The sequence below is a fragment of the Sinohyriopsis cumingii genome, chromosome 10 (genome assembly GCF_028554795.1).
Source record: "Sinohyriopsis cumingii isolate HCF-2022 chromosome 10, ASM2855479v2, whole genome shotgun sequence".
NCBI lineage: Eukaryota > Metazoa > Mollusca > Bivalvia > Unionida > Unionidae > Sinohyriopsis > Sinohyriopsis cumingii.
This window is the reverse complement of record NC_142970.1, coordinates 94936931-94964625: the sequence shown is the minus strand read 5'-3', so window position 1 is coordinate 94964625 and position 27695 is coordinate 94936931. Positions and strand designations below refer to the sequence as shown.

The 27695-nt window shown below is 34.2% G+C and overlaps 1 protein-coding gene across 1 annotated transcript in view; it reads right to left on the bottom strand.

Annotated features, from left to right (window-relative positions):
* LOC149790601 (uncharacterized) overlaps positions 1-27695 on the bottom strand; it is a 400967-nt gene that overhangs the window by 55600 nt on the left and 317672 nt on the right. The window contains exons 108-113 of the mRNA XM_089972700.1: positions 26505-26728; positions 25641-25802; positions 19104-19292; positions 14467-14834; positions 11843-12005; positions 5842-6030 (exon numbers count right to left, since the gene is read on the bottom strand). Coding sequence (XP_089828826.1) covers positions 5842-6030; positions 11843-12005; positions 14467-14834; positions 19104-19292; positions 25641-25802; positions 26505-26728 — 1295 coding nt within the window. The remainder of the gene's footprint in view (positions 1-5841; positions 6031-11842; positions 12006-14466; positions 14835-19103; positions 19293-25640; positions 25803-26504; positions 26729-27695) is intronic.

Genomic DNA, 27695 nt, shown 5'->3' with positions numbered 1-27695 from the left:
ATGTGTAGTATGTAGTACGCAATGCCCTTGCATAATATATTGATGTGTAGTATGTAGTACACAATGCCCATGCATAATAAATTGATGTGTAGTATGTAGTACACAATGCCCTTGCATAATAAATTGATGTGTATTGTGTAGTACACAATGTCCTTGCATAATATATTAATATGTAGTATGTAGTACACAATGCCCTTGCATAATAAATTGATGTGTAGTATGTAGTACACAATGCCCTTGCATAATAAATTAATATGTAGTATGTAGTACACAATGCCCTTGCATAATAAATTGATGTGTAGTGTGTAGTACACAATGTCCTTGCATAATAAATTGATGTGTAGTGTGTAGTACACAATGTCCTTGCATAATAAATTGATGTGTAGTATGTAGTACACAATGTCCTTGCATAATAAATTGATGTGTATATAGTACACAATGCCCTTGCATAATAAATTGATGTGTAGTGTGTAGTACACAATGTCCTTGCATAATAAATTGATGTGTAGTGTGTAGTACACAATGTCCTTGCATAATAAATTGATGTGTAGTATGTAGTACACAATGTCCTTGCATAATAAATTGATGTGTAGTATGTAGTACACAATGCCCTTGCATAATAAATTGATGTGTAGTGTGTAGTACACAATGTCCTTGCATAATAAATTGATGTGTAGTGTGTAGTACACAATGTCCTTGCATAATAAATTGATATGTAGTATGTAGTACACAATGCCCTTGCATAATAAATTGATGTGTAGTATGTAGTACACAATGCCCATGCATAATAGATTGATGTGTAGTGTGTAGTACACAATGTCCTTGCATAATATATTGATGTGTAGTATGTAGTACACAATGCCCTTGCATAATAAATTGATGTGTAGCATGTAGTACACAATGTCCTTGCATAATAAATTGATGTGTAGTATGTAGTACACAATGCTCTTGCATAATAAATTGATGTGTAGTATGTAGTACACAATGCCCTTGCATAATAAATCGATGTGTATTATGTAGTACACAATGCCCATGCATAATAAATTGATGTGTAGTGTGTAGTACACAATGCCCTTGCATAATAAAATGATGTGTAGTATGTAGTACACAATGCCCTTGCATAATAAATTGATGTGTAGTGTGTAGTACACAATGTCCTTGCATAATAAATTGATGTGTATTATGTAGTACACAATGCCCTTGCATAATAAATTGATGTGTATTGTGTAGTACACAATGTCCTTGCATAATAAATTAATATGCAGTATATACCACACAAATATCCTTGAATAATGCATTTATATATAGTACACAGATGCCTTTGTATAATAAATTTTTATGTAGTACACAGATGCATTTGTATAATAAATGTATATGTAGTACATAGATGTTTTTGTATGTCCTTGTATAATAAATTTATATGTAGTGTACAGATGTCCTTGAATAATAGATTTATATGTAGTACACAGACGTCTTTGTATAAGAAATTTATATGTAGTACACATATGTCCTTGTATAATAATTTTATATGTAGTACATAGATGTCTTTGTATCATAAATTTATATGTAGTACACATATGTCCTTGAATAATAGATTTATATGTAGCGCACAGATGTCCTTGTATAAGAAATTTATATGTAGTACACAGATGTCCTTGTATAATAAATTTATATGTAGTGCACAGATGTCATTGTATAAGAGATTTATATGTAGTGCACAGATGTCATTGTATAAGAAATTTATATGTAGTACACAGATGTCCTTGTATAATAAATTTATATATAGTACACAGATGTCCTTCTATAATAAATTTATATTTAGTACACAGATGTCCTTGAATAATAAATTTATATATAGTACACGTGATGTCTTTGTATAATAAATTTATATGTAGTACATAGATGTGACTGTATCATAAATTTATATGTAGTACACAGATGTCCTTGTATAATAAATTTATATGTAGTACACAGATTTCCTTGAATAATAGATTTATATGTAGTACACAGATGTCCTTGTATAATAAATTTATATGTAGTACACAGATGTCCTTGTATAAGAAATTTATATGTAGTACACAGATGTCCTTGTATAAGAGATTTATATGTAGTACACAGATGTCCTTGTATAATAAATTTATATATAGTACACAGATGTCCTTGTATAATAAATTTATATGTAGTACACAGATGTCCTTGTATGTCCTTGTTTAATAAATTTATATGTAGTGCACAGATGTCACTGTATAAGAGATTTATATGTAGTGCACAGATGTCATTGTATAAGAAATTTATATGTAGTACACAGATGTCCTTGTATAATAAATTTATATATAGTACACAGATGTCCTTCTATAATAAATTTATATTTAGTACACAGATGTCCTTGAATAATAAATTTATATATAGTACACGTGATGTCTTTGTATAATAAATTTATATGTAGTACATAGATGTGACTGTATCATAAATTTATATGTAGTACACAGATGTCCTTGTATAATAAATTTATATGTAGTACACAGATTTCCTTGAATAATAGATTTATATGTAGTACACAGATGTCCTTGTATAATAAATTTATATGTAGTACACAGATGTCCTTGTATAAGAAATTTATATGTAGTACACAGATGTCCTTGTATAAGAGATTTATATGTAGTACACAGATGTCCTTGTATAATAAATTTATATATAGTACACAGATGTCCTTGTATAATAAATTTATATGTAGTACACAGATGTCCTTGTATGTCCTTGTTTAATAAATTTATATGTAGTACACATATGTTTTTGAATAATAAATTTATATATAGTACACAGATGTCTTTGCATAATAAATTTATAAGTAGTACACAGATGTCCTTGTATGTCCTTGTAAAATAAATTTATATGTAGTGCACAGATGTCCTTGTATAATAAATGTATATGTAGTGCACAGATGTCCTTGAATAATAGATTTATATGTAGTACACCGATGTCCTTGTATAATAAATTTATATGTAGTACACAGATGTCCTTGTATAATAAATTTATATATAGTACACAGATGTCCTTATATAATAAATTTATATGTAGTACACAGAAGTCCTTGTATAAGAAATTTATATGTAGTACACAGATGTCCTTGAATAATAGATTTATATGTAGTACACAGATGTCATTGTATAAGAAATTTATATGTAGTACACAGATGTCCTTGTATAAGAGATTTATATGAAGTACACAGATGTTCTTGTATAATAAATTTATATGTAGTACACATGTTTGAATAATAAATTTATATGTAGTACACATATGTCCTTGAATAATTAATTTATATATAGTACACCGATGTCTTTGCATAATAAATTTATATGTAGTACATAGATGTGATTGTATAATAAATTTATATGTAGTACACAGATGTCCTTGTATAATAAATTTATATGTAGTGCACAGATGTCCTTGAATAATAGATTTATATGCAGTACACAGATGTCCTTGTATAAGAAATTTATATGTATTACACAGATGTCCTTGTATAAGAAATTTATATGTAGTACACAGATGTCCTTGTATAATAAATTTATATGTAGTGCACAGATGTCCTGGTATAACAGATTTATATGTAGTACACAGATGTCCTTGTATAATAAATTTATATGTAGTGCACAGATGTCCTTGAATAATAGATTTATATGTAGTGCACAGATATCCTTGTATACGAAATTTATATGTAGTACACAGATGTCCTGGTATAATAAATTTATATATAGTACACAGATGTCTTTGTATAATAAATTTATATTTAGTACACAGATGTCCTTGTATAATAAATTTATAAGTAGTACACAAATGTCCTTGGATAATGAATATGTAGTATATACCACACAAATAGCCTTGTATAATAAATTTATATATAGTACACAGATGTCCTTGAATAATAGATTTATATGTAGTACACAGATGTCCTTGTATAATAAATTTATATGTAGTACACATATGTCTTTGTATAATAGATTTATATGTTGTACACAGATGTTCTTGTATGTCCTTGTATAATAAATTTATATGTAGTACACAGATGTCCTTGTATAATAAATTTATATGTAGTACACAGATGTCCTTGAATAATAGATTTATATGTAGTACACAGATGTCCTTGCATAATAAATTTATATGTAGTACACAAATATCCTTGGATAATAAATGTATATGTAGTACACAGATGTCCTTGTATAGTAAATTTATATGTAGTACACAGATGTCCTTGCATAATAAATTTATATGTAGTACACAGATATCCTTGGATAATAAATGTATATGTGGTACACAGATATCCTTGTATAATAAATTTATATGTAGTACACAGATGTCCTTGCATAATAAATTTATATGTAGGACAAATATCCTTGTAGAATAAATTTATATGTAGTACACAGATAACCTTGTATAACAGATTTATATGTAGTACACAGATATCCTTGCATAATAAATTAATATGCGGTATGTATTATACAGCTGTCTTTGTATAATAAATTAATATGTAGTATGTAGCAGCATTTTCTCATACCTCAGCACAACTAATGGCTACAAGGTGCCAGGTAAGTGTACAACAAATTTAAAAATGTACAGGATAAAAACTTTATGAAGATAAATGCTTGCAAACAAATGTAAACATAACATATTAACATCCTCTATACAAAACAAAAGATAAAAATACACATAAAATCCTGATAATATAATTTCAAAATTTATTTTATAAACTACATTCCCTATAAGAGAATCCTAAATTGTTTGAACATACATATACTTCATGCAGATGACATTAAAATGCTTCAATCTCACAGGGTTGAGTTTAATTGAGCAAGGTCAAGCTTCAGACTTGGTAGCAGCCCTTTGCAATGCTAAATAAATGCTTTACTTATTTTATGAGTGTCTGCATGGAGCTTGGGGATTTGTTTATAGGATGAAAGACTTGTATTCAACATGACCATGATTACCACTGATAACAATCCCGTTTATAGAAAATAACGATTATAGGCCAGTCAGGGGAGGTAAGTAGGTTCTAATTTGCAAAGATACTTACTAGGTCAATGACAAAGATGACTATTACAATCAGCTATTCTCCCATCAGAATGAAGATTAAGTGGTCAGTGAGAAGAAACAAATATATTCTGGCTAGATGAAATTCTTACATGGGCTTCCAATAATCATTGCCAAATACATGTAGTTCTGCTTCCAGCAGGATGGAAATCATGGACCCATAAGAATGTAAATGGCAGTAGCCAGGCTCTAAGATGACTGAAGATTAGATTATGGGTCAGTATGCTAATATTAAAGGTTCAGTTCCCAGCATAATAAAGATTTACAGGTCAATCTGTGAAGATTAGTATGTTCTTATTTGCAAAGATACCTACTATAGTTATGTCCATATATAACACCAATAGCCAAAATCTTTGCTCTTGGGACTGTTCCAGTCGCCTAGCAGTTAGAGCATCCACCTCCGATGTGGGAGGTTGCAGGTTCAAACCCCAGCCAAATCATACCAAAGACTTACAGAAATGGTACTAACAGTTGCCTCACTAGGTGCTCAGCATTAAGAGGTTAGTGTTAGGACTGGTCGGCCTGGTGTCATGATAATGTGACTGGGTGGGACATCTTGCTACATGTCTGCGGCATGATGCCTCAGTGCTAGATATCACTATAAACTGTCACACTGCAGACATTGTAGTGATACTACTGAAAAATTGTTAAAGCTACATTAAAAATTAAACACACACACTTTGCTCTTGGCAGAGAGAAGATAACAGGTACATCACAAGAGATGAACATGCTCATATTAACACCGATACTTACCAGGAATATCACCATGACGACCATTGCAAGCAACCCTGCTCCCAGAAGGATGAAAATAACAGGCCAGTCAGGGGAAATCAGGATGTTTTGATTGGCTGAAATGCCAGTCTGGACAATGTACTTGGTTGTAGCAGGGAAGAATGGACCATCTTCAGGGCACTGTGTATTGGGCTTCATCACTCTGATGTACTGTGGAAATAATAATATTTGCTTAAAAAGTAATAAATAATAATGATCAGGAAGCAATAAATGTCATACTTCCCTGTAAGAAAATAAATGTCATACTTCCCCGTCAGACAATAAATATCATACTTCCCTGTCAGAAAATAAATGTCATACTTCCCTGACAATAAATGTCATACTTCCCTGTCAGACAAAAAAATGTCATACTTCCCTGTCAGAAAATAAATGTCATACTTCCCCATCAGACAATAAATATCATACTTCCCTGTCAGACAATAAATATCATACTTCCCTGTCAGAAAATAAATGCCATACTTCCCTGTCAGACAATAAATGTCATACTTCCCTGTCAGACAATAAATGTCATACTTCCCTGTCAGACAATAAATGTCATACTTCCCTGTCAGACAATAAATGTCATACTTCCATGTCAGGCAATGGAAGAAAAAAAGAGAGTGCATGAACGAGTGAGGAAGAAAGACCTATCCTCACTGTGACACAAATTGAAATAGTCATAGAGATAGCAGGAGACAATGGATACAAACTGACACAAACACATGAAGACACAAAGAGAGTCAATAGATACAATAAGAAGTCAGGACCCATTTCATCAACAAGGGGCCACAGCTGGCTTTTGAATCACTCACCTACCAGTATAACTTAATAGTTGACCATTTCACTAAGCAGACTTGTGTAGTAATGTAAGAACAGACCTATATAAACTATCTCCCAAAGTTTATATTGATTTTACTACTATGACATTTTTTTTTATTAAAACAATCTTTCTAAACAAAAAGGCGTAATTAATATGCACGGTTTATTGCACATAATGGAAGATCTTGATGATACAAACCAATTTAAGCAGTTAACAAGCTTTATATAAAATTGCATGAGAAATACAGTCTTAGGATCTAGAAGGGCAGCAAGCCCAGCCAATCAGATACAAGGTAATATAATTAATATGTAAAATTTTACGCATAATCATACTAAACCAAAATATTGATGACATAGGACTATTTATACCAAAATCCTATTAAAATACAGTCACTACAATGGTAAAAAAATTCTATATTAGATGCAAGACCACATAAATATGTAATGGTCTACAATGGTAAAAGAATTCTATATTAGATGCAAGACCACATAAATATGTAATGGTCTACAATGGTAAAACAATTCCATATTTGATGCAAGACCACATAAATATGTAATGGTCTACAATGGTAAAAAAATTCTATATTAGATGCAAGACCACATAAATATGTAATGGTCTACAATGGTAAAACAATTCCATATCTGATGCAAGACCACATAAATATGTAATGGTCTACAATGGTAAAAAAATTCTATATTAGATGCAAGACCACATAAATATGTAATGGTCTACAATGGTAAAAAATTCCATATTAGATGCAAGACCACATAAATATGTAATGGTCTACAATGGTAAAAAAATTCTATATTAGATGCAAGACCACATAAATATGTAATGGTCTACAATGGTAAAAAATTCCATATTAGATGCAAGACCACATAAATATGTAATGGTCTACAATGGTAAAAAATTCCATATTTGATGCAAGACCACATAAATATGTAATGGTCTACAATGGTAAAACAATTCCATATTTGATGCAAGACCACATAAATATGTAATGGTCTACAATGGTAAAAAAATTCCATATTAGATGCAAGACCACATAAATATGTAATGGTCTACAATGGTAAAAAATTCCATATTTGATGCAAGACCAAATAAATATGTAATGGTCTACAATGGTAAAAAATTCCATATTAGATGCAAGACCACATAAATATGTAATGGTCTACAATGGTAAAAAATTCCATATTAGATGCAAGACTACATAAATATGTAATGGTCTACTATGGTAAAACAATTCCATATTTGATGCAAGACCACATAAATATGTAATGGTCTACAATGGTAAAACAATTCCATATTAGATGCAAGACCACATAAATATGTAATGGTCTACAATGGTAAAAAATCCCATATTTGATGCAAGACCACATAAATATGTAATGGTCTACAATGGTAAAAAATTCCATATTAGATGCAAGACCACATAAATATGTAATGGTCTACAATGGTAAAAAATTCCATATTTGATGCAAGACCACATAAATATGTAATGGTCTACAATGGTAAAAAATTCCATATTAGATGCAAGACCACATAAATATGTAATGGTCTACAATGGTAAAAAATTCCATATTAGATGCAAGACCACATAAATATGTAATGGTCTACAATGGTAAAAAATTCCATATTAGATGCAAGACCACATAAATATGTAATGGTCTACAATGGTAAAACAATTCCATATTTGATGCAAGACCACATAAATTTGTAATGGTCTACAATGGTAAAAAATTCCATATTTGATGCAAGACCACATAAATATGTAATGGTCTACAATTGTAAAACATTCCATAGTAGATGCAAGACCACATAAATATGTAACGGTCTACAATGGTAAAAATTCCATATTTGATGCAAGACCACATAAATATGTAATGGTCTTGCTCCTAATACAACTAACCCAACATCCAGATGATACTGGCTTATTTACCAAGTCTGATGAGACAGGGTAAGAAATAGACTCTCAACTGGTAAGCTCAGCCAGCTGTGTTCATCATTACCTATTTACTATGCACAGATCTGCTCATGACACATTCATACATCTTGATTATATAAGTTTATTTACCCAGTCTGATAAATATATGATGAGAAATAGAGTTGCTAAAATGTTGACAAACTCAATAAATCAGATGCAAAATCAGCGCATTATTTTGTGTATATATTGTTCATATTTGAGATCATCAATAATACCAATGATATAAATCAGTTTGTTAACTATTGTGATCAGAACTAGATCAGGAATACTGCCTCTAACAAGCTCATGTGTAAGATCAACTCATTCATACATGTGGATCCCATGCACTATGGAGCTCATGAGTAAGATCAACTCATTCATACATGCAGATCCCATGCACTAACAAGCTCATGTGTAAGATCAACTCATTCATACATGTGGATCCCATGCACTATGGAGCCCATGTGTAAGATCAACTCATTCATACATGTGGATCCCATGCACTATGGAGCTCATGTGTAAGATCAACTCATTCATACATGTGGATCCCATGCACTAACAAGCTCATGTGTAAGATCAACTCATTCATACATGTGGATCCCATGCACTATGGAGCTCATGTGTAAGATCAACTCATTCATACATGTGGATCCCATGCACTATGGAGCTCATGTGTAAGATCAACTCATTCATACATGTGGATCCCATGCACTATGGAGCTCATGTGTAAGATCAACTCATTCATACATGTGGATCCCATGCACTATGGAGCTCATGTGTAAGATCAACTCATTCGTACATGTGGATCCCATGCACTAACAAGCTCATGTGTAAGATCAACTCATTCATACATGTGGATCCCATGCACTATGGAACTCATGTAAGATCAACTCATTCATACATGTGGATCCCATGCACTATGGAGCTCATGTGCAAAACCAATTCATTCATACACGTGGATCCCATGCACTATGGAGCCCATGTGAAATCTTGATAATATAGCTCTATATTTTAATGTTTTATCAAAATTGGATCAAAAATATGGCTTCAAGAGTGGCAACAAGCTCATCCAATCAGATGCATGATCACCTCATTAATACATGGATGCCATGCCCTTTTGCAATTGTCCAAGATCTTGATGATTTAAGCCATAATCCAGTTTTGATCAAAAGTGGAGATCAACAGAGTGGTCAGCTAATCAAATGTATGACCACGTAATTCATATGCATCAGTCTTGCTCTTGATGAAAACGTTCCAAAAACCTGATGACAGTAACATATATTCCAATTCTGACCATAATCAGGCAATATTTTCCAGAGTGGTAACAAGCTCAACCAATCAAATCCAAGATTGCATCATTAATATTTGTGGATCTTGCTCGATATAAAATCCATTAAGGGTCTGGATCATACAAGCCTATGTATCAGGTTTGATCAAAATCAGATCGGAAATATGAATCCTGAGTAGTAACAAAGTCAGTGAATCTGCTGCAAGATCACCTCATTAGTATGCACATATCTAATTCATTACTAAACTCATCTGAGATCTTAATAACACAAGCATATGTTCCTTGTTTGATCAATACTGGATCAGAAATATGACCTCAAGGGTGATAACAACGTCAGCCAATCAGATGCATTATCACCTCATTAACATGCAAGAATTTCTCTGGGTCATGTTTGAACTTGTAGGAGGTTTTATGATACAAACCCATATCCAAGTTTGATAGAAATTGGATCAGAAGAAAGCAATTACTGATGGGAAAATGATGGGCAAAAGTCAATGGATGATGGATGACACATGATGCATGCTGCAAGTAGGACCATACCTTAACTCGTTTGGTCTTACTGCAAGTAGGACCATACCATAACTTGATTGGTCTTACTGCAAGTAGGACCATAACTTAACTCATTTGGTCTTACTGCAAGTAGGACCATACCTTAACTTGATTGGTCTTACTGCATAGTAGGAACATACCTTAACTCATTTGGTCTTACTGCAAGTAGGATCATATCTTAACTCATTTGGTCTTATTGCCAGTAGGAATGTACCTTAACTCATTTGGTCTTACTGCCAGTAGGACCATACCTTAACTTGATTGGTCTTACTGCATAGTAGGAACATACCTTAACTCATTTGGTCTTACTGCAAGTAGGACCATACTCATTTGGTCTTACTGCAAGTAGGACCATATCTTAACTCATTTGGTCTTACTGCAAGTAGGACCATATCTTAACTCATTTGGTCTTACTGCAAGTAGGACCATATCTTGACTCATTTGGTCTTACTGCAAGTAGGACCATACTTTAACTCATTTGGTCTTACTACAAGTAGGACCAAGCCTTAACTAGTTTGGTCTTACTGCCAGTAGCAACATACCTTAACTCGATTGGTCTTACTGCAAGTAAGACCATATCTTAACTCATTTGGTCTTACTGCAAGTAGGACCATACCTTAACTTGATTGGTCTTACTGCAAGTAGGACCATACCTTAACTTGATTGGTCTTACTGCAAGTAGGAACATACCTTAACTCATTTGGTCTTACTGCAAGTAGGACCATACATTAACTTGTTTGGTCTTACTGCAAGTAGGACCATACCTTAACTCATTTGGTCTTATTGCAAGTAGGACCATACCTTAACTTGTTTGGTCTTACTGCAAGTAGGACCATACGGTAACTTGATTGGTCTTACTGCAAGTAGGAACATACCTTTACTTGACTGGTCTTACAGCAAGCAGGACCATACCTTAACTTGTTTGGTCTTACTGCAAGTAGGACCATACCATAACTTGATTGGTCTTACTGCAAGTAGGAACATACCTTAACTTGACTGGTCTTACTGCAAGCAGGACCATACCTTAACTTGTTTGGTCTTACTGCAAGTAGGACCATACCTTAACTCATTTGGTCTCATTGCAAGTAGGACCATATCTTAACTTGATTGGTCTTACTGCCAGATTAGCTAAAACAGATCGTAATTTGCTTTCATAAAAGTTTCTTGTTAATAAGGTAAAAATTATGATAAAATCATTCACAAAATCATGTGCAAAAAGTTGTTGTATGAAGAAATGACAATACAAGGGTTGTGTATTTCAATACAAGTCCATTTTCTTTTCAAAAAAGTTAAAAAAATTAAAGCTATAATCATTTTTCAAAAGAAGACAAAAAATTTAATTCCCATTGAAGAAAGTACTTACTGTTTTCCTGTTCTCATCTGTACTGAGGTAGAAGACATATACTCCATCCTCATTAAACTGATAGGAAAAGAGTGTAGCAGAAGAGGCAGTGAGGGACATAGACTCCGCCAAAGTACGGAAACCTCCGTAGTCAAAGTTGTCATTGGTGTTGAATAAATTATTCCTGTGGTAAAAGAATCCGTATAATTTTAGGTGATTGCAATATATTTAAATCTATCATTAATGAGCTTTAGAAATTGTTCTCAGCACAGACAAAAACTATGGTAATTTAATTATGCATGTAGGTAGACATGTAATTAGTAAGCTTAACGGCTGTCAGCACAATATTGGCTACATGGTAATTTAACTATGCATGTAGGTAGACATGCAATTAGTAAGCTTAACGGCTGTCAGCACAATATTGGCTACATGGTAATTTAATTATGTATGTAGGTAGTCATGTAATTAGTAAGATTAACGGCTGTCAGCACAATATTGGCTACATGGTAATTTAACTATGCATGTAGGTAGACATGTAATTAGTAAGCTTAACGGCTGTCAGCACAATATTGGCTACATGGTAATTTAATTATGCATGTAGGTAGACATGTAATTAGTAAGCTTAACGGCTGTCAGCACAATATTGGCTACATGGTAATTTAACTATGCATGTAGGTAGACATGTAATTAGTAAGCTTAACGGCTGTCAGCACAATATTGGCTACATGATAATTTAATTATGTATGTAGGTAGTCATGTAATTAGTAAGATTAACGGCTGTCAGCACAATATTGGCTACATGGTAATTTAACTATGCATGTAGGTAGACATGCAATTAGTAAGCTTAACGGCTGTCAGCACAATATTGGCTACATGGTAATTTAATTATGTATGTAGGTAGTCATGTAATTAGTAAGATTAACGGCTGTCAGCACAATATTGGCTACATGGTAATTTAACTATGCATGTAGGTAGACATGTAATTAGTAAGCTTAACGGCTGTCAGCACAATATTGGCTACATGGTAATTTAATTATGCATGTAGGTAGACATGTAATTAGTAAGCTTAATGGCTGTCAGCACAATATTGGCTACATGGTAATTTAACTATGCATGTAGGTAGACATGTAATTAGTAAGCTTAACGGCTGTCAGCACAATATTGGCTACATGGTAATTTAATTATGTATGTAGGTAGTCATGTAATTAGTAAGATTAACGGCTGTCAGCACAATATTGGCTACATGGTAATTTAACTATGCATGTAGGTAGACATGCAATTAGTAAGCTTAATGGCTGTCAGCACAATATTGGCTACATGGTAATTTAATTATGCATGTAGGCAGACATGTAATTAGTAAGCTTAACAGCTGTCAGCACAATATTGGCTACATGGTAATTTAACTATGCATGTAGGTAGACATGTAATTAGTAAGCTTAACGGCTGTCAGCACAATATTGGCTACATGGTAATTTAATTATGCATGTAGGTAGACATGCAATTAGTAAGCTTAATGGCTGTCAGCACAATATTGGCTACATGGTAATTTAACTATGCATGCAGGTAGACATGCAATTAGTAAGATTAACGGCTATCAGCACAATATTGGCTACATGGTGCTGATTAAAAAGTTCAGTTCTGTAAATTATAAAAGAATGCAAAAATACTCAAGGAAGATAAACACTTCCAACTAAAGATACACATAAACAAGAAGTAATAAGAAGTAATGCATGATAAAAGTTCAAAGGTAAACATATTACAATTAGTAAAAGGTATATAAAATAAAAGGTAATCGTAAAACAATATAAAATACTTAAAACATGGTCAAAAATCTATGATAATTTAAACTGGGATGACATCATTTTATTAACAATGCCAAAAATAATGGAAGTACTTATTTAAATTTGGATCACTGTACTTTTATGCTTTGTTTTCTTTTGTTCTTGACAGAATTCTGTCTTAACTTCAAGTTTAATTAGCCTCTTTGATTTTAGCTTAACTTGTGAAAACTTTCTGTTTCCTGAGGCCTGCAAAAAAACTCATAAAATCTCTCTGCATGCCAAGGTTTACAAAAAAAAACCCTGTAACAACTCTCTCCTTGCCAATGCTTACAAAAATAACCTCTAACAACTCTCTTCTTGCCAACGCAAATAAAAATAGCCTGCAACAACTATCCGCTTGCCCTGTTTTTACAAAAATGACCTCTAACAACTCTATCCTTGCCAAAACTTACAAAAATAACCTGTAACAACTTTCTGTTTGCCTAGGCTTACAAAATAAAATGTAACAACTCTGCTAACCAAGACTTACAAAATAAAATGTAACAACTCTGCTAACCAAGACTTACAAAATAAATTGTAACAACTTTCTGCTTAACAAGACTTACAAAATAAATTGTAACAACTCTGCTTACCAAGGCTTACAAAATAAATTGTAACAACTTTCTGCTTACCAAGGCTTACAAAATAAATTGTAACAACTCTGCTTACCATGGCTTGTAAAGTATCTTCTATAAATTTGTTATATGATATGATTACCTCTGTAAACTTCTCAACCAATTTATAGCCTTCGGGTTTAGTTTTATTTATATTCACAAAATACATTTTCTGAACTTAAAATATCTATTATCAATAATTTGTACGTACCTGTCATATATTGGATAGTAGGTGTTTGTCACAGTGAAGAACATGTACTCTCCATTTTGAAGACAGATGACTGGGTTTTTCACACCACTAAAACTTGTTCCATTGTAGACTGAATAAGCGAGTAGTCTACGACGCCCCACTACCTGGCTATCAACAGTGATATTTCCAGTAATGTTTCCTTTTGCATTATCATCAATTATATTCATTATGGCTGTGGAGTCAGGGTTATAAACTCCAAGGAATCCTGTTTCACTCATCACCATTAATCGTATCGATTTCTCACTGCCATCCAGATCAGCACAACTGTCTTTGGTGATGACATTCCTTGCATTGACAATATTTAGGAGACTGGATGCTGGGTATTGTTTCTGTGAGAGAATTTTAAAATATTTTAATTTGCAAAATTAACATAAAGTTTTTCCCCACTTCATTCAATTAAGTGGATTGGAGTGAATGAAAATACTAGGGTTCCTAACCATATATCCCTTCAGTATACCACTGTCCCTCAGTATACCACTGTCCTCAGTATACTGCTGTCCCTCAGTATACCACTGTCCCTCAGTATTCTGCTGTCCCTCAGTATACCACATCCTGTACTTTAGTGAAATATTGCAGTAAAATTACAATGAATCATAGAAGTAACCAGTGCTGGTGTTACACCTTTCACTAAGCACTGACTGATCAAGTCTGACACTCAGTAAACAGCCCTGGTGTTACACATTTCACTAAGTACTGATTGATCAAGTCTGACACTCAGTAAGCAGTGCTGGTGTTACACCTTTCACTAAGCACTGATTGATCAAGTCTGACACTTAGTAAACAGCTCTGGTGTTACACATTTCACTAAGCACTGATTGATCAAGTCTGACATTCAGTAAACATCTTTGGTGTTGCACATTCCTCTCAGCACTACAGTATTCCATGTATCTTTTCATACCCTTTAATTTTTCATACATAATCCAGTTATCAAAATAATAATTATTTTAATGTATCACATTTTTTCATACATATCACTTTGTATTTTTAGAAAAATCCATTAAATTATTGGACATAAAATTTCTACTAAGAAGATGTTTGCAAAAAAGATTAAAAAAACCATATTGCCATTTTGTTTTGACAAAAATTAATAATTAATTGTTGGTGAGAAAATAAAATGATTGATGCATAAGCTTATTGTCATCACAATATCTACTGGTGTTTATTAACAAATGGACAAAGGCCTTCACAGAACATATCTTTAAATATTTTGGTTAATTAGTTCTCCTTATTAAGTCCACCACCGTAACAAAACATCACATGCATTTTAAAATGAGTTTGGAAACCCTTTGATGTTTTCTTATCCAACAAAAATTATATCTCAGTACATGCTAAAGTGAAGACCACAGACCATTGATCAACTAGTCTTATTGTTTCATTATAGTCATACAAAAATAAAATATAAAAACCTTGTCATTTTCTATCTTTTAAGTGCTTGGACTGTTTTGACTTGGATATAATTAACACTTTATTGCAAATCTATTCTTCAATATACCCCTCTATTATCTTTATTGGCGAGTTTGAATAACAAGTAATGCGTATGATCACTTGTCCTTACAACCTCTTCTCTATGGACAATGGCTTCAATAGCACATTGACAGATTTTCATTTCCATAAAGAGAACCTCATTTCCCTACTGGCAGCCTCGCTGATTTGACCTCTTCCATCAATTCTTGCCCTCTGTCTGGTTTCAACTGGAATAACCAAAGCGCTAAGCATGTTTAATTACCATATTAATAACACTGCATAGCCATGTGGTTGTTATGACAATGTATATTGTAATTAAAACAAGAATGAATACTTGATTTAGAGGTGTTAATTGATAATGGAATATAGTAGGGTCGTAATACATGAAGATTATCACAATCATCAGGTAACTGAAAAATGTCTTTTTTCTCTTTGCAAAAGCTACAAATAAAAACCACCTTGAATTAAAATATGGTCTTGCACACTGACAAAATTTTGTTTCATCTCTCTCTCTCACACACACATACACACACACACACACACACACTTGTGCGCATTAACTAGAATGTGATTCCAAGTTCTTAATTTTTTTTATTGCAATTTGATAATGAGGTTATTGTTGCTGTAAGAATACAAGTTGCACTTAACTTCTTGACAACACGGACTTGTATCATTGCGTACAATTTACCAATAAATAATACCCATAACTAGTACATGTTCAACATATGAGCTACAAAGAAGTAGGCCCTATGTTCTAAATGCCGATGAGCTTGCACACTGAGAGATAATCCTCTCTCTCTCTCATTCAGTAAAAACAACAAAAATTTTTTTGAGTGATTTTATTTTTATTGTAATTAGATTCTTGAGTTGAGAGCAAATGAGACAGAAAATATACATTTACTTTGTACGTTTTACCGTTAGGTGGTCGAGTAGCATGTGTTCAGTAGTACTTGTTCGGGTATGATCCCTATATTTTTCGTACACGGTAATTACCACAAAATGATAATTATTTATTTTACATATAACTTTTTGTGCAGTGAAATTAATAATAATTTTTTTGTGTACAAAAAATTACATGAAATACAGTAACTGACAGTAAACAGTTCAGGCATTACATGTTTTTCAAGGTACTAGATAATCCACTATGACCCTCATTGTGCCTCTATTTGTACGACCAAGAATCAAACTGCTAAATTGTCCAACTCTGTTATTACACATTTCTATAAGGACTGATGGATGAGGTTTGTTTGTCTCTAACTGTGTAACGAAGAATCAGATTGCTAAATCATCAAACTCTTCCAATCTGCAGAAAGCTTTATTTAAGACTCCAGATGAATATGACTAATCTCATTATGGCTGATGTATTATCATTGGTGGCGTTCTACAGTTCCGTATTTTGCTTAGGTTAGAATTCAAATGAAAAAGAATTTCCATGGCTTTCCTCACTGGTTATACTGGCTATTTAAAAAAGACCTTGCATATCTTAGGTATAGTTCAAAGAACCTTTAATTCCCTTTATTTTGGTGTATGATTGATGGGTGTAATATGGGTTATAAAGTATACAGCTTGGCGTTACTCCAGATGTGCACCTTTCAAAAAAGCGCTAGCTCCACTTGGTCATTTTTACTTCCTGAACTTCAGAGGTAAATTGTATAAAAAAGAGCTGATAACTTTTTTTACATTTTACATATTTGGTAATTCATTCATTGCACTTTCAGAAACTGGTACTGTCTAGTCTGGCAAAATTCATTTTCCCTATTTTAATAGCTGCTATGGATGGAGTACTTTAGACTAATTCAGGCTGATTTTTTTAGCACAAGGGAGCAGTCATTTTAGTTAGCAGTGTGCTTAGATCATGTACAATTTCCAAAAGTACAATCTCCAAAGCAATGTCAGCCACATTACATTAAAGTAGCATAGAGGTATGCCAACATTCTCTCCATTGTGCATGCTTTAAATGCAAACAACTTCACTGTACATACATCACTCTCTCAAAAGTACACAATAACTAGTGAGTGTCTCCATTATATAATCAGATCTGGAATGCTGGGATATCTAACTCCATGAGATCCTGGATTTATAAGGCAAGAAACCTATGAATATTCAAATATATGTGTGCAAATAAAAAGTTGTACATTTCCACAATCTTTCATCCAATTGTAATAAATGTTTTACAATCAATAGCAATTATTAATGTTCATTTCATTAAATATTAAGTTTTTAAATAGATTATATTTGCCTAAAGATTAGATTGGCCTTGAGAACTTATTGACCTTAAGAAGGTACCTGCTTTGATATGATAATAGCCTTAAGATAGTATTGGCCATACGAAGATATTGATCTTAAGACGGTGCTGGACTTAAGATGGAACTGGTCTTAAGTTGGTATTGGCCTTAAGATGGTACTGGCCTTAAGATAGTATTGGCCATAAGATAGAATTGGCCTTAAGATATTATTGTCCTTACGAAAGTATTGGCCCTATGATGGTACCAGCCTTAAGATAGTATTGGCCTTAAGATGCTATTGGCCTTAAGAATGTATAGGCCTTAAGATGTTATTGACCCTAAGAAGGTTATTGGCCTTAAGATGTTACTGGCCTTAAGATAGTATTGGTCTTAAGATGTTGTTGGCCTTAAGACAGTATTGGCCCTAAGATGTTACTGGCTCTAAGATAGAATTGGCCTTAATATGTTATTAGCCTTAAGATAGTATTGGCCTTAAGAAGGTATTGGCTTTAAGATGGTATTGGCCTGATAGTATTGGCCTTAAGATTGGCCTTACGATGTTATTGGCCTTAAGATGTTATTGGCCTTAAGATTGGCCTTAAGATGTTATTGGCCTTAAGATAGTATTGGCTTAAGACTAGCCTTAAGATGTTATTGGCCTTAAGACAGTATTGGCCTTAAGATGTTATTGGCCTTATGAAAGTATTGGCCTTAAGAAGGTATTGGCTTTAAGATGGTATTGGCCCGATAGTATTGGCTTTAAGATTGGCCTTACGATGTTAATGGCCTTAAGATGTTATTGGCCTTAAGATTGGCCTTAAGATGTTATTGGCCTTAAGATGGTGTCAGCCTTAACAAGGTACTGGCCTTAATATGGTACTGACTTTATGATTCATCAGCAATACTTACAATAATACTTCCACTGGAGTTTCTGACAGTGATGTAAGGTTCTAGTGATGATGATGCACAGGTAAAGGTGATCAAGTTGTCCTGGGCATTTCGACATTCCTGATCACAAAGTTCTTCAAGGTCATCTGTTTCACAGAGGCAGATACCCATCAAACGATCAAATCCGAGGTAGGTACCATTTTCACAGAACTGGAATTTATAACAATTTCATGAACAATATTTGAATCTGAAAGATTCTTGCCACATATCATAATGTTCTGATGCCATTTAATTTCTGCACATTTTATGAACTATGCATATAATAATAATAATAATAATAATAATAATAGTAATAGTAATAATAATAATAATAGATTTGTAAATTCTGCATATGAATAATAATAATGACACTAACAATAACAGTAATAACAATAATAGCAATAATAATAATAAATTTGTGAATTCACCATAAGATAAATAATAATAATAATAACTGAAGTGTTCCAAGGTTACTCCAGTCTGTGTGTGTGTGTGTGTGTGTGTGTGTGTGTGTGTAAACTATCAAGTTCTGAAAAAGCATGTGGCCAAAAGGTGTGTGAGTATTTTGTAATTTATTCACTTTTACACGAACTACGAAGGCCCAATGGCCCTATCTATCTATAAATATGTTGACACAGTCACATTTGACTATTAAGCAATGGGTGGTGCATGGTCAAAGATAAAGTAAAGATGGAAGTGATAGGATGGTCAGAATAGTAAAGATAGGAAAGGCAGAAATAAGTAAAAGAGTGTCAGTGTACGTTTTCATCCCTTCATACTCAGACCAATCCGGCTACCATAGCGACAATGAGATAAGGAACCTCAACTGGCATAGCCCTGAGAATCACTAAGTCTTACTTGTAGCTGACTAGTTCATTAGAACATGATTTTGGAAAGTTCCTGCTTGTGAGATACCAAAACAGGAGCTTCTGCAATTATTGAAAGTAATGTGTTCTAAGTCCCTATTGTACATGGGAAGACTACTGTACATGGGAAGAAGCTGAACTTGAAACAATTTGTTGATGCTGACTTTAACTGGAATTTTTTCCTGTGGTTTGCCTATGTTTGGCTATATGCCAGGGTCAGATATTTGTCCTCTGGTATGTCTACTAGGTTGTTGGCAATCTTGCACAACATGGTCAGCTGAGCCTTGGTTCGCCTTGATTTGAGTGATTCCCACTGGAGATGGTTACATTGCACTAACACAGCTAGTGTAAAGATATTTATATGTGGTGAATCTAGCAGCTCTCCCCTGAACCATGTCTATCTTAATTATTAGATCTTTATCATGTGGGTTCCTCAAAGTTGAGCAGTACTCAAGACATAGTCAAACCAGAGTGAAACATGCTGCACTTTTTACTTCTGCATTGTTGATATGGAGGTTGCGGTACAGGAAACTATCACTATCTTGTCTATGTGCCTTTTCCAAGACAGGTCTATAGACAATTCAACCCCAAGATATTTTGTGGCCTGTTCATTGGCTAACTTGTGCCCTTTAAGAGTATATTTGGGCAAGATTGGTGATTTCTTCCTGTAAACTCTTAGGATTGCTGCATTTTTCTGGATGGAATGACAATCCCAAAGTTCTTTCCCAGAAGGCCAGTTGGTTCAGGTCTTCTTCAAGGATCTCACAGTCCTTGGAGGCATTTATTTCCTTGTAAGGCAGGGGTGAAGCTGATCTAGGTAGTTTGGATTGGTTAAGGATAGAGGTTTGTAGAAGGCACACACATATAGATCTGATTCTCTTTAACCTTGATTTTGGCCCAAACTAACACAAAGTTATTCTCTGTCTAAAGTTCTTCTGGCTCGCAGCTGGAAATACTGGTCTGATAGTAGGACAAATACACCACCCCCATGGGATCCCTTTGGATGATCTTTGTGGTAGGACCTGAAATTTGCTGGGAATACTTCAGATGAATTTATGTTGCTGTCTAGCCAAAATTCTGTACCAATAAAAATGGTGGCTTTGGTAGAGGAGATTATATTGTTTAGTAGTCCATTCTTTTCAGGTCCCTTTATAGACTGACAAATAATTACTAGGATTCTCATGGGCAAGTCAGTTCTAATTCCAGTGGGACCATGTGGTGTAGAGGTGCTTCTCCACTTGTGTGGAGATTTAGTAGCATTTGGGTTGTTAAAACTTATCCCACTGTCTGCATTGGTAACTGTTACTGGTATTGAAGACAAAAGTGTCAAATATTTGAGTGGAGAAGTTTGGCAAACCACACTGAATACATTCCCAGCTTACAATGTGGAGAGTTTTGAACATGGCATCTGGCATACCCATACACTCTTGATAAAACCATAATTTGCATGAATCACAGCACACACTTGGTGTTGTTTGTTGACAGGCTTTGTTGCAGAACCCACAAGAAAACTTGATGGTTCTTGGGGCTGGATTTGGTTCTGGTTCAGCAAACAAAAGGTTACAGAGAGAGAGGAGAATGAGTTTGTTCCTACACACTGGTCCTTCTACCTTCGACATTGTTTTTTTTATAGAGTGGTAATGAGGTAGGTGGAGAGCAATAATCTTGGATGATCCCTAATCAGTACTGGTGTGTGTTATTATTGTAATCTGCAGAGAACATCAGGGTAAATATTTTGTGTATGATGAGGGCAAGGGTGATTAGAGATAAGCTAATGGGGTGTAACATGTTTTAACTTATGATATCTATCAAGTCCCCCAAAAAATGAAAAGAAAGCAGATGTTTATCATTTAGGGTTGCATTGTGTGATTTGCTCAGGTGAGTAACCAGCACTGATTAATAGGAATACCTTACATTTTAAATAGAAATTAGTTTGAGCAAGGATACTGACGCATTGTGTTTTAGGACATGTTCCCCAATACCAGAGAAGTGATGTTGTTTTATAGGACCTGGCCTGATTTTGTGGATTTGTTGAAAAGATTCATGAGCTAGAACAGGAAGTGATTGATGTCCGCCATTTTGTTCATTGGTTTATCAGACCATGTCGCTTCAAATTACTATGGCAAGCACTTGACTCCAATTACCTCAACACTAAATAACCTACCTGTGTTAATGTGCTGTAAAACACCCCCATCAGCATATCAATATCCAAAAACAACATGTGATTTCACAAAGCCCTTATGCTGTTGTTGTTGTTGTTGAAGGTTTAACGCCATTTTTCAGCACATGATAGGCTATACATGGCAGCCAATATTAATGGTGGAGAAAGAACCCAGGAAATCCCCAGAAAGAACCACCAACCCTTGAGAAGCTACCAAAGCCCTTATGTATACAACAGATGTGACAAAATTAATTGCTGGTTAGATACAGGAAGTTTTTAAGGGAAATCTAGACTCTGTGAAGGTACTGTACCAATTGTACTCACTTATAAGTTAAGTTAAATTATAAACAATGCTGGCCCAAATCTGTTATTGCAAAATGCACCCACAGATCAGGGTCTATGTTGTTTGTTCTAATGATTATGACATGGTGGGTCATGAAGTCCTTTTGAAGAAACTGAAAATCTACCATTGGGATGAAAGCAGTTAGATGGTTTACTTCATACTTAAGTGAGAGAAAACAACATGTTTATATAAATAATGTTCTGTCTGATCCTGGAACAATTAGATATGGAGTACCACAAGGCTCAATTCTAGGTCCATTGCTATTTATTTTATTTTTTAATGACCAACCACTTTTACTAAGGGACTCAATATCATCTACAGATCTCTATGCAGATGACACAACATTGTCAGACATCCAAAACACAAACCATGAACTCGAAACTTCTTTACAGAATGCCCTAAACAAACTGGACAACTGGCGCACATGCAATGGCACGGTGGTAAATAATGGTAAAACTAAAATATTACTTATCTCAGCACGGCAAAAAAGGACAAATCTTGATAGTGATGAACTATATCTGACATGGAAGGATAAAAATTTGCAAATGGTCTGTCATGATAGACTACTTGGTGTTTTGGTAGATAATAACCTATCATGGACTGAACATATCAAACATAACAGTAAAAAGGTCAATTCAAGTTTATAGCTTCTTAGAAGGATAAGGCACAGAAAACTGTTTTATAACAGTTACATACAACCCTATTTTGACTATTGTAATACAGTATGGTGCAATTCAAATGATAAAGACATAGGAAAGCTGGCACATCTTCAAAAAAGAGCATTTTGGCTAATATCAATCCAGAAAGAAAGCATGAAAAATTTAGCTGGTAAGTTAAAAATATTACTGTTTAAAGAATGAACCAATTTGAGAAAAGCCAAAGTATTGTACAGGATATCCAATAATAATGCTCCTGAATATTTACAATCACTATTCCAGTATAGGCTACATGGTAATACTCCCCACCTGCGATCCATGTCTACCCAGCAGTATAAAATTCCCAAACCAAATAAGGAATTATTTTAAAAAAGTTTCCAATACTCTGGAACTTTGCTTAGAATAGTATTCCAATTGAGATTAGAAATGCTCACTCTATTTCCTTCTTTCAAACCCAATATATCCAGTGGCTTCAGAGATGCAGCTAAAATAAATGAATTAATTTGTATGAGGGCCTCAAGGTAGATTAGTTCTTAGCTAATTATGTTACCCTCTTTAAATAAAGTCATTATTATTATTACTAATAAAATGCACAGACCTACATCTGCCAGCATATGATGCAATGGCAGATCTGGACCTGTGCAGTTTGCAACTGGACTTGAGTAAATCAAATGCAGTTTTCAGATGTGAGGATATGGAACTCATTTCCATTAAAGATCAGGATGGCAAAGTTAAAATAGAGTTTCAAATGGAAAAATCTTGAAGCAGCAGAAAGTGAGTGAAATCATAAAAGAACAAAGATAAAACTACAATGTTGACAAGAGAAACAAGTTTAGCAGTCATCTTTTCAGGCACTATTGGGGCACTGTTGACTGTGGAGGCACTATTGGGGCACTGTTACTGTGGAGGCATTAGAAATGCATTGTTGACTGTGCAGGCACTAGTTGGGGGCATGCTGAATCTGTGCAGGTACAAGTACGGTACTGCTGACTGTGCGTGCACTAGTAGGGCACTGTTGACTGTGCAGGCACTAGAAAGACATTGCTGACTCTGTATAGACACTAGTAGAACACTGCTGACTCTGAAGACAACTGACCAATGCATTGCACAATTTAATTTGAAGAGCTGAAATTCAATTTCTTTCAGCATTAATAAAGTACTATTTGAACTGCACAATGTCCAAAAATAGATTAGTGCAATATAATGATTACAAATCACAATATATCATGTCAGCAAACAAGAGATGTTTCTTATGGGAATCATAATGATCTTTCATGCTAGGCACTTTAACTGTGAACATTCAGTAGTCAGTCAAGCTTAGACTAGAGGGCAGGAGGTGTTCTTGTTCATTAGTACCAGCCAAAGACCATTAGTCAATCAAGTTTAGACTGTAGGGCAGGGGGTGTTCATGTCCCACCCAGTCACATTTTCCTAACACCAGGCTGACCAGTCCTAACACTAACCTCTTAATGCTGAGTGCCTAGCGAGACAGCTTTAAGTACCATTTTTGTAACTCCTTGGTATGACTTGGCTGGGGTTTGAACCCACAACCTCCTGCTTCCAAGGCAGACACTCTTATCACTAGGCCACCAAAGCAGTGATGACATACTGGTAATGTGATTGCATGATATTTTTCTTCTTGACTTTATTCCTCTTTGAAAGGTAAATAACCTAGCTTGACCTATCTTCAAGGTAAATAACCTAGCTTGACCTCTTCAAGGTAAATAACCTAGCTTGACCTATCTTCAAGGTAAATAACCTAGCTTGACCTATCTTCAAGGTAAATAATCTAGCTTGACCTATCTTCAATACAGTCTGATGTAGTCAACAGCAATTCAACATATGCTAAATTGGATATACTGCAAATTGTCCCTACTAAAATAAAAATTTCCTGTATGCGTGAGTGCTAAAATAAAAATTGCTAAAGGTTAAAACAGTACTCTATTTGTACAAAATTACTTAATTTTACATCTTCAAGAATACCCATCCCATCTAAAAACATGAGGGGCACTGCAGCAAATCAGCAAGGCATCACATGCATAATCCAAAGACCCTGGTTCAATACCCACCCTGACCATCCTGGTTATGCTGCCCTAGTGTACCCTTGGAAAAGGCACATAGATCTCATTTCCTCAGCATTATAAAACCAAAAAGCTGCTAAAAGTGCCATTTACAACCAAAAGATGTATATAAAAAAATTTGACATGAGATTTATAAATTTCAAACTTGTTGAATCATCAAATTTGCCACCTGCTATGAACAGTTGTGGTTTCTAGTATTTTAAAAGTTATTTCTCATTGAGTCTTATGTATCCCAAGGTTTTATTAGAAAGGGTCAAAGGTTGAACATATTTCATATATCCCCAATGTGAACTGATTAAGAGAACAAGTCACATTTACTTCATATTCCCCTTCCAGCCCCAGCCACTACTCACTCACTTCTATGTCATGTGCTTTGCTTTATAGATTCCAAAGAAAAACTCCAGGAAACTACCTGATCTCTGCAGTAGGTCACCCACTGAGCATCAGTATAGCAGGCTCCACTCTGGCTTCGAGTCTGACCAGTTGTACATAGGTCATAGACAATTTTCACACAGTCCTTTTGATCATCATTCTCAAGGAAACCAGCAGTACATGGGCATCTACGGTCACTCTCCTAGAATAAAAATAAGAAAATACTTCTATTTGAATCTTGAATATAAAATGAAATTGCAACAATTTACCTTTGCCACTGACATAATTTCCACTATTGATTTCTGTGTTACTGATAAATGTAAAAGTTTTGGCACATATTTTTCAAGGTAATTTTTTTTACAAAATATTTAGAGAAATATTAAAGATATTTACAATGTTGGAGCTAAGACTAAATGTGTCGATTCATCATCCAGTACTAAAGATTTTGCAAGAGTTTCATGCACAGTACACTTAAACTTTGCAAGACAGCATTTGTCTGTGATTAAACTAGAGCTGCAGAGGCTCAGTGGTTAGTGTGCCAGACTGACAACCAAAAGGATGTGGGTTCAAATCCTATCACTGAACCAAACAGAGTCAGTTACTGCCATGTGTCCTTGGTTAAGGTAGTTTACTACAATTGCCTCAGCACTAAACAACCTACTTGTGTTGCTGTGCCATAAATTACCAAACTAAATCTGTGATTAAACCGGATCGCCAGCATAATACATTTCTCCACAAATAATAAGTGGGCATATTACCAGATTAATATATACCTGAGGAATATGTTCACAAAGCTTTCAAAACGTTAGGGATGGGCTTCTTATCAACCATGACCGTATCATTAGATAAATAGGATAATGAGGATCATTATTTATAGGAGAAAGTACAAAAGTATACAATTTACCTGGAAATCTCGCCCATCGCCATTACAAGTGCAGGTGGATTGCCCAGTTTTAGATTGGGAGGCCTCCCCTCCACAATGGAAGCATCCTGTCTGGGCAGTCAGGTGGTTAAAGTGGTCAACTGGGCACTCCAAGCAGCTGTCCAGGCTTGTGCCCTCCAAACTAGGATTATAACGCCCTACTGGGCAAGCTGTGGGTTCTGAACTGCCTGCTGGGCAATAATACCCTGGAATAAATAGAAGCATATTAAAGAATTCAGAAAAACAATTTTCCATGCTTGTGTCTGCTATTGGAATATTAAGTCTTAAAGGGCATATATTCTCATTCAAAATTACATAATACAGTTTCCATGAATTCAGACAGTATCCTGGAGAACAAAATGATGGGAATTGCAAATAAATAAATAAATTAAATAAGAGTTACTTTAACATTATGAACACAAAACCCAACTACTTTTTTAGCCTCCCTCGACTAATGCCCCTTTCACTCTTATGAATAACAATGTATAACATCTTTTCAGAACAAGCCAACTAGTAACTAATGTATAAGTGCATTGATAGTACTGGTTAATCATTAAAATATGATGGCTATAAAAGGCCCATGGAAAAATGATGACTATATATGGTTTATGGGAAAATGATGACTATATATGGTCCATGGAAAAATGATGGCTATATATGGTTTATGGAAAAATGATGGCTATACAGTATATGGTTTATGGAAAAATGATGACTATATATGGTCCATGGAAAAATGATGGCTAAATATGGTTCATGGAAAAATGATGGCTAAAAACGCTTTATGGAAAAATGATGACTATATATGCTTTATGGAAAAATGATGACTATATATGGTTTATGGAAAAATGATGGCTATAAAAGGCCCATGGAAAAATGATGACTATATATGCTTTATGGAAAAATGATGACTATATATTGTTTATGGAAAAATGATGGCTATGAAATGCCCATGGAAAAATGATGGCTAAATATGCTTTATGGAAAAATGATGACTATATATGGTTTATGGAAAAATGATGGCTATAAAAGGCCCATGGAAAAATGATGACTATATATGCTTTATGGAAAAATGATGACTATATATTGTTTATGGAAAAATGATGGCTATGAAATGCCCATGGAAAAATGATGGCTAAATATGCTTTATGGAAAAATGATGACTATATATGGTTT